The sequence below is a fragment of the Apodemus sylvaticus genome, chromosome 5 (genome assembly GCF_947179515.1).
Source record: "Apodemus sylvaticus chromosome 5, mApoSyl1.1, whole genome shotgun sequence".
Classification (NCBI taxonomy): Eukaryota; Metazoa; Chordata; class Mammalia; order Rodentia; family Muridae; genus Apodemus; species Apodemus sylvaticus.
This window is the reverse complement of record NC_067476.1, coordinates 20,410,515-20,423,781: the sequence shown is the minus strand read 5'-3', so window position 1 is coordinate 20,423,781 and position 13,267 is coordinate 20,410,515. Positions and strand designations below refer to the sequence as shown.

At 33.0% G+C, this 13,267-nt stretch overlaps 1 protein-coding gene across 1 annotated transcript in view; it reads left to right on the top strand.

Annotated features, from left to right (window-relative positions):
• The window catches only part of Lrp1b (LDL receptor related protein 1B), a 1,719,438-nt gene that overhangs the window by 1,450,970 nt on the left and 255,201 nt on the right, over nt 1–13,267 (top strand). Inside the window, exons 51-55 of the mRNA XM_052181021.1 lie at nt 1,023–1,142; nt 5,557–5,685; nt 8,208–8,330; nt 11,198–11,338; nt 12,766–12,953. Coding sequence (XP_052036981.1) covers nt 1,023–1,142; nt 5,557–5,685; nt 8,208–8,330; nt 11,198–11,338; nt 12,766–12,953 — 701 coding nt within the window. The remainder of the gene's footprint in view (nt 1–1,022; nt 1,143–5,556; nt 5,686–8,207; nt 8,331–11,197; nt 11,339–12,765; nt 12,954–13,267) is intronic.

The window sequence follows — 13,267 nt, the reverse complement described above, 5'->3', positions numbered from 1 at the left end:
TTTGCTATTATTATCTTTCCAAACTGACCAGAAGATCAATAATCCCAAAGCCAACTTTTTAATGTAGTGAAAATTTGTGTTTTGAGTAATTTTATTCAGGAGAATTTTATTTTGGGATGCCACTTGATAAAACAGCATGGTGGGTTGTAGGAAGAACAGAGGCTGAAGCAGGACAGTGAAAACCCTAACACTGAAAATAAAGAAGCATGTTATTAAAATATCTAAACTAGTAGGAAAAACAGATGTTTCTATTAAGGTTTGCCATTCTTACTTAAAAATTACAAACTCAAGCACTTTTAGGCAATCTAACAAAAATGTCAGCATGTGGACTTTTAAAACACAAAACTATTGGCTTGTGATCAAATTAGAACTTCCTTTCTCATGTCTATGAAACCAGCTGTTTGCTGGTCATATTTCTTTGCTTCTGATGCAGATTTTTATACTAAAGAGTGACTCAAATAAAGAAAATACTGTTTTTCCCCTGGAGCATTTATTTTAGTTTTTTGATTGAGAATATTCTTAAAGGAGTACAGCCAGCATAGTCGCTAACTAAAAACAAACCTTGTAAAAAAAAAAGTGTGTTGAAGGAAGAGGGTTGTGCAAGCTGGAAACACAAGATTTTGCAAGCTGTTGTCAGTCTTCATGTAGAGTGTCCATAGAGAGTAGAGCTTTGGCTTATTTTATGATAGGATTGGGGCAATTTTAGAAAACAATTAGAAAACGGTCTTAGAAATACCCTTCACTGTGATAATAGATAAATCTAGTTTAAGATGATATTATTCATGATTATCCTTTGTTTGTTATGTAGGTTAACTGGCTACTAGGTGGTGCTTTGATCTGTAATTACATTGTAGAATGTTCAAACAAGGATTAAAAATATCTATTTGCTCAATTATATTTTTTAATTTCATAAAAATCTTCATAGTTTTTTTTAAATAAAATATTGTTGGGTGTGGTTGTACTGTTGCACAGTTGATCACCAGAACTTGTTTTCCAAGTGTTTCCTCCTCTTTGTTCTTTAGATTCTTCTTGCTCTTGGAATCAATTTGCTTGTTCTGTACAAAAATGTATTTCTAAACACTGGATCTGTGATGGAGAGGATGACTGTGGAGACAGCTTTGATGAAAGTGACACCATTTGTGGTAAGCAGTTTCCTTTGTGCTTTTAACAAAGTGTTTTCCTGTGAATTTTTAAGTAGCATGTATGTAGGTCATTTTGAATCACAACATATCATATGGCTCTGCTTTCTAATGTAAGCATCATCAAACGTATATTAATATGTAATTGATTTTATTGTTTTCAGGTATAATATATTATTATTTTTAATGTAAAAGGATGGTATTTTATTTTAAAATGTTATTTTTATTTATTTATATATTGTTGTGTCTCTGTGTGGAAATATGCCAAAACATATTCCTCAGATATAGAAATACAAGTGGTTAATAGCTGCCTATTGTGGATATCAGAATTTGAATGATAATTTTCTGTAAGAAAAGTGCATACCTGGCTAGGGACATCCTCTTGGAGACAAAGGAAGTGGGAATGGGTTGTGGAACAGTCATAGGCCAAACAGGCAGAGGGATAAAGAATGGACTTTAAAAAAAGAATAAAGAGAAAAATGAAAATGAATATTATAAGTGAAAAATGGATATAAAATTTTAGAAAACACAAAACAAAAAGTCAAAAGAATAGTACATTCTTTTAATCACTTAGCTGCACCTCAGTCCTCTGGGTAGCATCAAATAATGAGATTTGTCTATCATATATCTAGTCTTCATTGTTTCTTTGTACTAAATTTCATTGATTGACAAGATTAACTAAATCATCATATTTTATGACACATAGCACATAGCTAAGTTGTTCCCTGCAAGCCAATATAATGATTTTCAGTGCCATTAACAACATATGTTATTTGTGTGCTTCTTTTGTAAGAAAGCCATTATATACTGCATTGTTTTAAATTGGAAATAAGAAATTTGGCAAGTTTATACAATTTTCAATGTGCCTTATAATTCAATACTTATGGTACTGAAATATGTTAAATGTCTATGTTTACCTATTATGTATTTAACTAATAAATATGTACTATGTATTCATTTACAAACGTAGTTTAATTTCTTTAAATAATCACAAATATGTATCATATGGTCCATATGGAGCTATACCTAGATTTTTCAAGGGTCAATGCAGCAAGCTTAACACCAAAACCTCTTAACTCTTCTCTAGCATTCTGTTTATTTGTTTCCTTTCCTGGCTATCTATCTCCCCAGCTCTTTTATAAGTATTGTTTATATTTATACTTGCATATTCCAACTCCTTACAGCAGTATTGAATGACCTGGCTAATAAACTCAGATTTCTAGACAAAGCAGAATGTCTTTCTATATCTACCTTTCAGCAGAATGGTCAGCTGTTTAGGTTGTTACCAAAGATAGACATTATTTATAATTCTCAACCTCAACTGAATAGCCCTGTGAATAAGATTGGTACTATCTCCTGAAACCAGGCAATTTATTTCACTGCATTTAAGACATTCCAAACATATTTACCTTAACATAGTTAGAGCAATATACTGTCACAAAAAGATTAATATAAAAAATAAAGGTCATTATCATAATTCATTGGGGGTCCAGAAAAGGGGAAATCATTTGAAATGTAAATAAATATATCAATAAATTTAAAAAAAACATAAGAAATAGTGATTAATAACATGACTTTAGCTCCTTTCTTTGTTTACTTTGTTACAAGTCTTTCACTTCTAATATTGGGACTTTCATGAGATTAGTATATTTTAAGAGCATGAAATCATCCTTTTTTGACCTTAAGTTTAACCAAGCAATAAAATTTTCCATTGGTATCTGATTTCTTAAAGATACAGTGTAATAGGAAAGTCAAAGGCCAAAGAGGTTTATAGAGTCACTGTATTCATGCCTCCTATCCAAATTATACAATCATGGGAAATGTTATTGCTCAGTTCTTGAAGTACACACTGATAAGGAGATAGATTTATTTATATAATTTGTATGATTATCATGATTATCACTGATTATCATGCAGTGTTCATGTTCTTTCTCTTAGTTCTCCTTTCTGTCCAAATGATATTATTCCTCTCATTCTCTCTCTGTCCTCTCTTGTACACACACACACACACACACACACACACACACACACAAAAGCTCATACACATTCTCAGTGATGTCCTTGAAAATGCTTTTAAATAAAAGAAAATTGTAGTGAACCATTTTTATTTGCATTCAAAATAATAGGTCTACTCAATTACTGTTAGGTTGTATTGTCTATCAGATCAATATGATTGTGGATAAGAGGTACCTCTTTAGAACAAATTTGAGCCAGCAAAGAAATCTAAAATTTTAGAACACAAAGGAGACCTTACAAAACTTCATCTCAGTGGGTAACAAAACTTAGTTTACCAAAAATCATATTAGAAGTAAATTAACATACAGATTACAGAACCCCATTTCCTAATATTTTGATGAGGTATATGAACATGCTTTTAGACAAGTGGGTTGAATGTTTGATATAGCATATTGAGGAGCTCAGCATTGAAATCCTCACTGTACTCCATCCCTACCTTTTGATACATGAGAAAAGGTAAATGCATAGAGAATAATAGATTTACCTGGAACCACAAAGATAATGAACTATAGTAGAGGTGGGAACCAGAACTCGGGTTTTCAAAATGTTTATAAGATACTGACTGATCTTTAGCAACTAGCTTTTCTTCTTTGAGCAGAGCATAAGATGGACTGAATAGATTGTTTCAATGTGTACTTATTCTCTCCAAGGATTTATTTTTCTCCAAGGAAGACAATGACAAATGGCAATGATAACCAGGAAAGGAAGCTATAAGGCTTCTTCTGCTAGTTTCTCCTCAGTTGATTTAGAGTTTTTGCATGTTCTTCAATCAGAATCTGATAAACGCTATCAATGGAGCCATTGACTTAGCTGCAAAGAACATTAGGTCATTTGATACCTGGAGGTGTCTTCATAATTACCTAGTCATAATCCTTTGGCTACCAATGAAGAAAATGTAGACGAGAGACTTCTTAAAGATCAGGCAGAATTAGATCACAGCATAGCCAATATTAAAGAGGTTAAAATATGGAATTGTGAGCTTGAGTTTGATAATGAAAATGACTTAGAAAATAAGGAACTTATAATTTTGGTGAAAAGATACTTACCTTAAAAACAATTAAATATATAATAGCTGGTAAATTTTATTTTTAAATGAAAGCAATGCTTATTTTACACATTATTTTCTGGTTTCTTACACTTAAACCATTTCCTGTTAATGTACTGACCCTCAATAAAACATTTAATTTTTGAATTCCTGAATGCTTAAGTATCCACATTAATATTATCTTTCTAGCCTCATTTATGTCAAGGAAAGTGAGGGAGAGGAAGGCATGGGTCTCTTGGTAGCTTTGCATAGACCATTCTCTACTGCATACCTTGGGAACAAAACTCTGAGAAGAGTCTTCTGCTCACAACAATCACATGACTGAAAAGTGAAAGAAATATAACCATCTACTAAAGTGCATTGACTGTGGTTTATATGAATGGAAGCAAATTCTATCAATCAAATCAGTCATATTAGTCAATCAGCCATTTCATTCACATTTCTCTTTCTTTTTTCTCCTCTTCTTCTTCTTCTTCTTCTTCTTCTTCTTCTTCTTCTTCTTCTTCTTCTTCTTCTTCTTCTTCTTCTTCTTCTTCTTCTTCTTCTCCTTCTTCTTCTTCCTCTTCCTCCTCCTTCTTCTTCTCCTTCTCTCTCTCTCTCTCTCTCTCTCTCTCTCTCTCTCTCTCTCTCTCTCTCTCTCTCAAATTTTAAGGAGTGAAACCAGGGGCAAGCAATTACTAGTCAAGGAATTATCTCTTTTTAGGCATCATAAAGTTTATATAAGTAGATATTTGGCATATATTTTGGACATTGTTTTATATTGAAACTTAAAAACTGGGATTAATCTCCTTCACTCAACAAACATTTTATGTATACAAATAAAAGTAGCCTATAAGAGATTGTCCTTAGAAGCACCAAGAAGCATTTCTTGGCAACCAGGTCAGCATGGAGAACTCTGCATTTATAATCTCTCAACATTTTCGTCTTGTGGAAGTTGGTGTCCTTTTCTGTGAATTGTGCTAAATGAGAATTTTGCAGGATTAAGGGAGGTAGCACATTAAATAGTTCATGCATGTTAAGCTAGGAAATGTTTTCGTCACAACTGCTATTGCTCCACACATGCAGGCTCAATTCTTCACAATGTTATTTATTTAAGAATTCCAGGGCATGTTTTGACATATTTTCAAGATAAGGGTGATACAGCTCTAAACAGGACAGCACTTGCAATGAGAAAAGAATATATTTTTAAACAAGAATACGTAAACAGTTATTGGAACAGAAGGAGTCATGATTCCCAATAATTTTTCCTTCACTCCACTCAAGATTCCTTTGCTTATTTTTACAGGACTGATGAACAGTGGCCATTTTCTAGTGGGTGCTCAGGGTTTAATACCACTTTTTTTTTCTGGGTTTAAGGTGCTGTCACTTGTGCTGCTGACATGTTCAGCTGCCAGGGCTCCCATGCCTGTGTGCCCCAACACTGGCTGTGTGATGGTGAAAGAGACTGTCCCGACGGGAGTGATGAGCTATCCAGTGCAGGCTGTGGTATGAACATTGTCTGAAGTTGTGTGTCACAGATTCAGTGGCACAATTCTGGGGAATTGTTTTATCATACCATAATACACTTTCTTTCACTTATCCCATTCTTGTGATGAGAATGTAACAGTAGTTTATCAAGATGTGATGCTGTAATAAGAGTAGTTTTTCAAGCCTTAAACATTCAGAGTTTCATAAAATTCTTAATATTAGCACCAATTTTAAAACTATTCCACTGGCTTCAAATTTATTATTTGAGCTTCAAAACAGCATTACTTGATTATATACAAGTTGTTGGTTCTTCTAGTCTTTTCTTATTTAGCAGTTCTCCCTTTCAAATTGTTTTTGAATGCCTATTATACTTACTCTATAAATTGCTGATATTAAGTAAGTACTGATCTGGAAGTCAGCAGACACTTATCAATTCTAGAAATGAGGTTAAAAAAACTTGGGTCATGAAATAAATGAAACTAAAGGATCAAAGAGACACCTTTGAGATCAATTTAGAATGTTTCTAACTCAAGAATATATTTAGGAGTTACTCAAGAGAAAAAGTTTAGATAATCTTTTTCCATGATATGGAGGATAGAAGAAATCCCCATGTGGATGTAGATAACAAAGATCAGCTAGTGAGATGTTGAACTGGGCTGCCTATCAGAATAGGTTTGTTTGTCAGATTCTGTCTATTGAATGAAGTCTGACAATGTCAGAATTTTCTGTTAAAGACATAAATCATCACATCTTTAAAATATTATATGTGAGCTTGTTGGCATAGATGTATGTCAAAGAAATAAAACCACAACAGGAAAAAAAATTGATGCAGCCTTTAACTCATCCTATTGTAGAATATGATCTTGAAACTGATATATTTTTCTGTGAAGGTCAATGTTGCTTCTGATAGTAGAATAACAAAGGATTATGAATTAATTAAAAAAATCCACACAATCCCACATGGTTTTGCTATTGTAGTTAACATTCTGGGAGGTGTGTTAACACTTGTAAGCCACATGGGTATTATTCAATAAATTATGCTAAAATACAGCAATTTACATTCAAGTGATATAAAAGTGTTAGTGCAAAATAAATTACTGCTGCTCTGTTTTAAAGAAAACATATATGTCAGGATTAGTATAATTCACTTGAGCAATAGCAACTGTTATGGCTCAAAATTACCTGAGTTATTAGCAACTCTTGAGTTTTAATTTTATTAAAATATGTAAAGTTCATGTTGCTTCTGTGTGACCTCTCCATAGTGGTTCAAAATAAATTTACTGAAAGTAAATAATACTGAACGACTGATATGTCCTGTTTTGTCATTTATGGTTCTATGTAGACTATTACATAGAGGTTAGTGGAGGTTGCTTCATGGGGTATGGAGCACCTGGATGCAGTAGACTAAAAGGTGTTATTGGGACAACATTTGTAAATTCCAAAGTCCTACAGTAATGTACTTAATAGATACTAGATTATCATAAAGAAATAGGCTAATAATTTTGTGTTGATTTTTTGAAAACTGACCATATTACTTCATCTTGAAGGACAAAAAAAAATGCTCTCCATGGGGTAAGCAGTTCTTATGGTCTTCCATGCCCATTGTATGTTAATCAATGTAGTAGTAAGGTTTTCAAATTAAGACTCTTTATATTGCCATTATTGAATACCGCCAGCAATGTCATAAAGTGTTTTAGGAAACATATAACATACAATTAGTATAGAAGTAGAAATTCTGAGAGTGCTCATAAATTGTTGAATAACTAAGTTGAAAGGTTATTTCTACATCCCTTATATCCCCATGGAAATATTGTCAAAGGGATTTAAATACTTTCATTTAACAGGAAAAAAGAGATGAACAAAAAATGTGCAAACATTCTCAAACATGAAAATATAAGGGGCCAAGCCAATTATGAGAATTGTGTGGGTGGCATTTGCATATGGCAGATCAGCCATTAAGGATTGACTATGACCTGAAACCTAAGTCCTATAGCATTACACTTTTTGTCGACTATAAGAGGTGCTGTCAAGTCTTTTGGTTCTATGCATATAACATCAAAGTAGATTTTATTGCAAATTTTATCAACCATCACTTAGGCTCTTGCTGGAACACTACTTTCATGAGGCTATATTCCCAAGGGATCAATATTCCATTGCAAGGATCAGGATTCAATGTGTTGGTGGAATTATGGTGGGACTTATTACTTTGTAGACCTTAATTTCGCTTGAATTAAAATGCTGTTTCTGCAAGTGTCTGAAAATTTTTTAAGAATAATGGTATTCTCAGTTGTCTTAATGTACCTTCCATGACTCTCATGAACATTAAATTGCTATTCACTGTATCAGCCTTTGAATCATACATGTATCTATTAGCATTTTAATATACATGAGATCATTCATTTGACTAATACATTATACAAAAATACATTGGCATTTTCGCTGAGTAGAAATTGATAGAAAAAAGCTTCATACTGTTAACTTTAAGTGTGAGACAAGATAAAATATGTGCTTATGTAACTTTATGTTTTGAAATTTTTTAGCACCCAATAATACATGTGATGAAAATGCTTTCATGTGCCACAATAAGGTGTGCATTCCCAAGCAGTTTGTGTGTGACCATGATGATGACTGTGGAGATGGCTCAGATGAGTTCCTACAGTGTGGTGAGTAAGGCATCTTATAGGATATAGCAGCTGAAGGTCTATTAAAGGGACTCCAAGATGCACAAGTAACCAAAACAAACAGACATTTATTAATGACTCCAGTAAATTCGGTGCTAAACAATGGAGTATGGGAATTTATCAGATCCTTAACACATTCATTTCTAAAACATTCCCTTCTACCATGAATTCAGAGCAATCGCCTGTCAAACTGGGAACTATCTAGAAAAGGCATTTGTGTAAAAGTAGTTAGAATTACTTTGCAGATGAGACATCACAGGTTTATCTAACTATAGATGTATATCAAACAATGATACCCAAAGAACCAAACAAACTCAAAATGCCAAGCATTATACTTTAAAATCTTCTGTTACAATTAAAATATCAAAAAATGAACTTAGTGTTTTCCTTAATCTTTTACTTTGACACATGACCTACTTAATGTTTAAATTATCATTATGATTATCAATTGTGTCTCAGAATTATGCTGTTTATGTAATTGTAACATTTATTTCCTCCAGAATAGAATTTTTAGTAGAACTAATTATATATTAAACTTCAGTTTAGAGTCTTCTATAAGCATAGATTCTTTGTGAATATTAAAATGCTAAGAATGAATTAATTTATATAATAATTAATTGCATATAATACATATGCAAGAGCATCTAAGATGTTTAGTTAGTATCAGTACCACACTCCTGTCCTTTATGGAAACTCAGTGCAGCCTGCTGACCACCTTGGATTATAGATCCAAGACCCATATTTGACCTTCTTTGTCATAGATTCAGTGCTCTGTACACTCTTCACTATGTGTGCATTCAGTGCTTTCCTCTTTTCTCCATCTGAGGTTGACTAAGAGCCATATTTCATTCTTATATGGTATTTATGATATTTATGGATAAGAGTATCTTTAGTCTTTGATGGGATCTCCAAGAAATCTTTTTTTTACAATTCTTTCATATTTTAGCCTTTAGTCAATATATTTTATGTAGTACATCATAATTTAACATATATAAATAAATATTGGTTACTTACTTATTTATTTGAGATAAATTACTGGCATAGAATTTGCTATGTAGATTAGCCTATAATCAAATCCATAGATATCCCATGTCCTAGGATTAAAAAAACTATGTCCTACAGGGAAATGGGATGTCACAATAAAATTTTACTTCAAGAACTATCTTTTATCATAGTTCAAGAAACGCTGCTTGCATGAATATAATATGTTTTGGAAATTACTATAACATTTTTAAAGTGAACAATGTGGCTCTAATCATGTCAGTAATGGTGCCATGGAAGAAAAGAGAAAACTTATAGCGCACTCATGACTATTTAGCTGTGGAATGGGTAGGATAAAAACATTTCCAATTGATATGAATGGAGAATGTCACTACTGGTGGTAAGCTTTAAAACACAGTAAAATGACGGATAGTTTTTGTGATGCAGTAAAGAAATGAAATACATGATTGAAGAATTGAAATTATGGATCCATTACTATGCCAGTTCTTAGCACTAAGGTTAGCACTCAAGTTAGCAAAGAAAAGGAAAGAGGCAGACAGAGCCAAAATGAACAAAGACACAAACAAATCAATATGCAAAACAACAACAGCACAAACAATATTTCAGAGTCGAAATGCAGGGTCCCTCCTCTAATGCTGGAAGTTGTATCAGAAAGGGCTTTTACACAGAAAGATTGGGGGGGGGGAGCCCTAGAGAGTAGATTATGAATACTTAACCAGGAAGAGTGTGCAATCAAGAGCAACAAAAAAATGCTGCCAAAAAAACCAATCCATTAGAATCCAGGGAGACTTAAATTTGACAGCTTTGCTTAGTATTTTTTTCCTTTAATCTCTTAAGAGGAATGTCTAAAGAAGATGTTACAGGAAATGATGTTCAATTAATTAATGGGAAATAGAAGGTGGTAAGTAGAAAAAAGATTTTGTGTAAAAGTAAAGCAAAGAATTGTGCTTAGGGAGGATTTGCTGCTGATTGGACCAGACAGGATTTGTGTGCTTACTAACAAGGACAACCTGCTCCTGTGGGGACAGGCTGCAAACAGGATGCTAAAGCAGACTCCACTTTCACCATTCAGTATGACAAATACTTCAGTAAGATACGCAGTGAATTTTCTTTGCCAGTTTATAGTGACTTATTATAATTCTATCTGTAAAGGTAGAATTTTCTGGTTTTATCATTACTTACTAGGGATTCCTGTCTATAATTTACAAGGAGGAAAATTTCATTATAAAACCTAATTTAAAAAGTCAAATAGAAATAAAATTCAAATAAAACAAGCAGATGTTAATCTCAACAAATCATGGTTTATTATATAACTTGCCTTTGGAGGAATGACCCTAAGAATTGGCATACTTGACAGTTACAAACATTTTTATACTCATTCCTTTTTAAACAGGATTTTGTTATTATTAAACAATTTCTTTCTGCAGTGTATAATGTTTGTCAAGTATAAGTATAACATTACAACATCTAAAAATATTTGCTAGAGGTCAAAATCCATTTACCCGCAAGTTCTGATACTACACATAATCAAGCAACCAAGTCTGCAAATAGATTATAGTAGCTATAATTCTGCTTCACATCCTAAGAGAAATGGGTCAGATATAGACAATCTCAGAATAGAAACAGTTGGTTGTGTGTTAGTCATCAATGCTTACCTAGAAACCTGGTATGTTATTTCCAAGATTTTATTTGACCTTTTTTTTTTTATTGGCTTTCACACATAATATTTCTCACAGAAGTAATGGAGAAATGAGAAGTATTTTCTACAGAGGTCTGCATACTGAGAGGTTGAGGTACTGATTAGTTTTTATAATAGGAGATTAATGAATGTTAAATCTCTTCTCTAGGATACCGGCAGTGTGGTCCAGAAGAATTCCGTTGTGCCAATGGGCGCTGCCTTGTGAATACGCTGTGGCAGTGTGATGGTGACTTTGACTGTACAGACAATTCCGATGAGGCTCCAATCAATCCAAGGTGCAGGAGTGCAGGTACCACACTATACATTACCCTGTTCACCTTCAGTTTTCTTTTTCTAGTTTCACATTTGTTTCTTTAAGGCAAGGCTTTTCTATGTAGTCTAGGCTGACCTCAGACCTAGAGTTCTGAGTTCCCTTTCCTCAGCCTTCTGTGTGCTGACATTAGAGATCTGAACCACCATGCCATGATTATGAAGTTTTGCTTCAATTTCTGTCTTGTTAGATATTCAGTGAAGTAGATGCCAAGAACCAGACACATGTTTCTACTGGTTGCATTAAACAACCAGTGACTATGTTTAAGGTTGTACCAGACAATCTGGATCGTTCTTTACTCTCTCACTTCACAAATGCATCATATTGTGCTTAGGGAGAAAGTTCTTATATAGTTTAGGCTGACTTAGAATTCACTGTGTATCCAAATATGACCTTTAACTTCTCCTTTGCATCCACTAGTTAAACTCTAGAATTATAGGAATGTGGCAGGTTTCCATGATCAACTTCAATGTTTTATTAATATTTTATATGAGGAAAATTTCTCTTCATGGGGCATATAAAATAAAATTATAAAATGCATCAAAATTTAATGAGATATCATCAGGCTACAATATTATTTATTTCTATTAATTTAATTAATAATTTAAAATTATTAAATTAATTTTAATTAATTTAAAATAATATATTGGAAGTGATTTACATAGAAATTATGTCTATTACTCACACATATTAGATAACACTGCACATAACTTGAACAGAAATACAAGAACAAATTACATGCATATATGTAAATGCTCACAGACCTGCCCAATCAAATTAATTTATGTACAAGTTCACTATAAATAAGACTGTTTAGTCATATATTTCAGTGAAAATCCTCTTTTTTCTGATATCCTGTAAGTAGTAAAACCTTTTAAACTACATACTATGAGCAGTAGTATTCAACATTCCAGGTTTAGGTAGCTGCAAGCTGAACTTTCCAAAGCTGTATTTAGAAGAACTATTGTTCACCATCAATGTCCTTTTTATGCCCTGACTTAATAATGTCAGTGCTATATTTTTAGGAAGAAATAAATTTAGTAATATCCACCACTTCTACATTCTTAGCTTTCAGTGACAAATAGTTTCTCAAAGATCTATAGCTTGGGGGAAATGTCAAGTCATCATTACACATTTGAACTCATTATTCACAGTGTAAATGAGACAGAATACATTAATATTGCTATAGATGCTTCCTTTGAAAGCTGATTTCATAGGAAAGCTAGGTCTTATGTAATTATCAACCATGAGCAGATTGTTTCCCTTGACACCAATCTGTGCAGCACCTTGTATGTAAACTCCTTGTTTACTTCTGACATACAAGCTATCATACTGTGAATGTTCAAGAACAGTGTCATTCAAAGGCATGCGTTTTATATTCCATATGTTTTATTTTCTTTTTCCAGAACATTCATGCAACAGTTCATTTTTTATGTGCAAAAATGGCAGGTGCATTCCCAGCGATGGTCTTTGTGACATTAGGGATGACTGCGGTGATGGTTCAGATGAGAAAAACTGCCACATGAACGAATGTCTGAGTAAGAAAATCAGTGGATGTTCTCAAGATTGTCAGGACTTGCCAGTCAGTTATAAGGTAGGCACTCACCAAGATTAGCAAATCAAAGGACATGTCGGAAAATGATACAATGAAATTTTACTACCAGCATGACCTTAAAATTTGAAAAAGAACTGTAATTTTCTAGGTAAAGGGATATATAGAAGGATTTCTATCTGAAAGAGGATGCTGGTGTATATATATATGAGAGTTAAAGAAATAGAGTTGGAAATAAAACTATCGAAACTTTCAGGATAAGAAAAGGGAGACTTTAGAAATATGCAAAAATGACTGTAAAATGTTCATTCAATATAAGTTCTCCTTTCTTTCTTCTTCCGTCGGATAACCTTGTA